We start from the raw sequence: 1,524 nt of genomic DNA, 5'->3' as shown, positions 1-1,524 counted from the left end.
GGCCCTGGGACTCTGCTCCCACCCGACCCCTGGGGCCTTCTGTGTCCCTGACTCTGCTGCTCTTCCCAGTGTCCCGTCTGCACTGTGAGAGCGAGTCCTTCAAGATGGATCTCATCCTGGATGTGAACATCCAGATCTACCCTGTGGACCTCGGTAAGTCGTCAGGGTGCTGGTCCAGGGTGTGCCAGGCCTGAGCCAGCGTCAGCTCGGGTGGGTGAGGTTACAGAGGTGCATGAGGTGCTTGGAGGAGGGAGGTGGAGTTTAGTGTGAACAGGTGACAGTGTCTCAGGCTTCCCTGGCCCCCTGTACGGTCCCCAGGTCACAGGAGGTGCTGGGTGTGCTGGGGCTGAGCTGGATTCTGGTTCACCTCACTGTATTTGTTTGGTCTCATTTCTGTCCCACCCCCCAGAGGTGCTGAGTAGTGAAGGTGCCTCAGCTGGTGGCAGCCAGACTCCAAGGGAGACCTCACGTTTCTGTGGCTAAGCACACTGAACGGGTGGAACAGAGAGTGCTGCCCTCAGGAGCACAGGAGGTCTGGAGGCCGTGCTGCAGGGTTTCATGTACCTGCTCGAGGGCCAGACAAGGCCTCTAGGACTCTCCCTACAAGTTTCTTGCTGTGTCCCATGGAAACACCAGCAGTGGTGTCCTGGTGGCTCTGGTATTCTCTGTGATGGTGACCAGTGTCTGTGGGGAACAGAGCGACAGAGGATCCAGTGGGATCTTCTCTTGTTCCCCACGATCCTGCTGGAGAGCTGAAGGCAGGGACAGGGTTTGTGCTAAACCTGTGGGGCGGTTCCTTGCCACCACCCTGAGATCTGCTGCAGCCACTGCTGCTCTGGCTGTGCCTCCCACCTTTGCTCCTCTGCCCTCTCCTCCCAGGGGACAAATTCCGCCTGGTCATCGCCAGCACCTTGTACGAAGACGGCACCCTGGATGACGGCGAGTACAACCCCACAGACGACAGGCCGTCCAGGTACGGGGCTCCAGCTGGGGCGGGTGAGGGAAAAGGTGAAGTCCTGAGGGGCTGTGAGGTGCCTTCTCCCAGAGGCTGCTCAGAGGGGGAGCACCCGGGCTTGGCTCCTCTCTGAATTTTTTCCCGGGCTTCGCTCCTCTCTGAACCCCCGCCATCCCGCCGCAGGGCCGACCAGTTCGAGTACGTGATGTACGGCAAGGTGTACCGGATCGAGGGGGACGAGACCTCCACCGAGGCAGCCACGCGCCTGTGAGTGCCTGCTGGGGGGACACGGTGCCCCGGGGTGCTGTGGGGTCTCCCGTGGGATTCCCCCCTCTCACTGCTCCTCTCCTCCCACCCCAGCTCTGCCTACGTGTCCTACGGGGGGCTGCTCATGCGGCTGCAGGGAGACGCAAACAACCTGCACGGGTTTGAAGTGGACTCTCGAGTTTACCTGCTGATGAAGAAGTTGGCCTTCTAGGAGACCTCCTGCCTCCCTGGACTGCCCTAGAGACATTCTGCTGGCGGGCAAACCAGAGCCCTGTTCCCCCACATCCTGCCCCAGCTGGATC

General features: G+C 61.2%; 1 protein-coding gene across 2 annotated transcripts; it reads left to right on the top strand.

Moving 5' to 3' along the window:
* Positions 1-74: 74 nt before the first annotated feature.
* On the top strand, positions 75-1,518 carry POLR2H (RNA polymerase II, I and III subunit H). Of its 2 annotated transcripts, XM_010178466.1 has the most exons (4): positions 75-153; positions 880-973; positions 1,139-1,222; positions 1,316-1,518. In XM_010178466.1, the coding sequence occupies exons 1-4, from the start codon at positions 105-107 to the stop codon at positions 1,431-1,433; spliced, it is 345 nt and encodes a 114-aa protein (XP_010176768.1). In that variant the 5' UTR covers positions 75-104; the 3' UTR covers positions 1,434-1,518. The 2 variants fall into 2 exon arrangements, with proteins under 2 accessions (XP_010176768.1, XP_010176769.1); XM_010178467.1 differs by lacking the exon at positions 1,139-1,222 and having other exon boundaries at positions 1,316-1,433.
* The last annotated feature ends 6 nt before the right edge of the window (positions 1,519-1,524 follow it).

Source organism: Antrostomus carolinensis, unplaced genomic scaffold, assembly GCF_000700745.2.
Source record: "Antrostomus carolinensis isolate BGI_N321 unplaced genomic scaffold, ASM70074v2 scaffold46051, whole genome shotgun sequence".
Lineage (NCBI taxonomy): Eukaryota > Metazoa > Chordata > Aves > Caprimulgiformes > Caprimulgidae > Antrostomus > Antrostomus carolinensis.
Note: the sequence above shows the minus strand (reverse complement) of the source record. Positions and strands in the feature narration are given on the sequence as shown.

Bases quoted from the DNA above. Each gene is read 5' to 3' on its own strand.
- POLR2H (XM_010178466.1), top strand. From the start codon at position 105: ATGGATCTCATCCTGGATGTGAACATCCAGATCTACCCTGTGGACCTC. The intron at 154-879 runs GTAAGTCGTCAG...CTCTCCTCCCAG, and splicing joins GATCTACCCTGTGGACCTCG to GGGACAAATTCCGCCTGGTC. The intron at 1,223-1,315 runs GTGAGTGCCTGC...CTCCCACCCCAG, and splicing joins ACCGAGGCAGCCACGCGCCT to CTCTGCCTACGTGTCCTACG.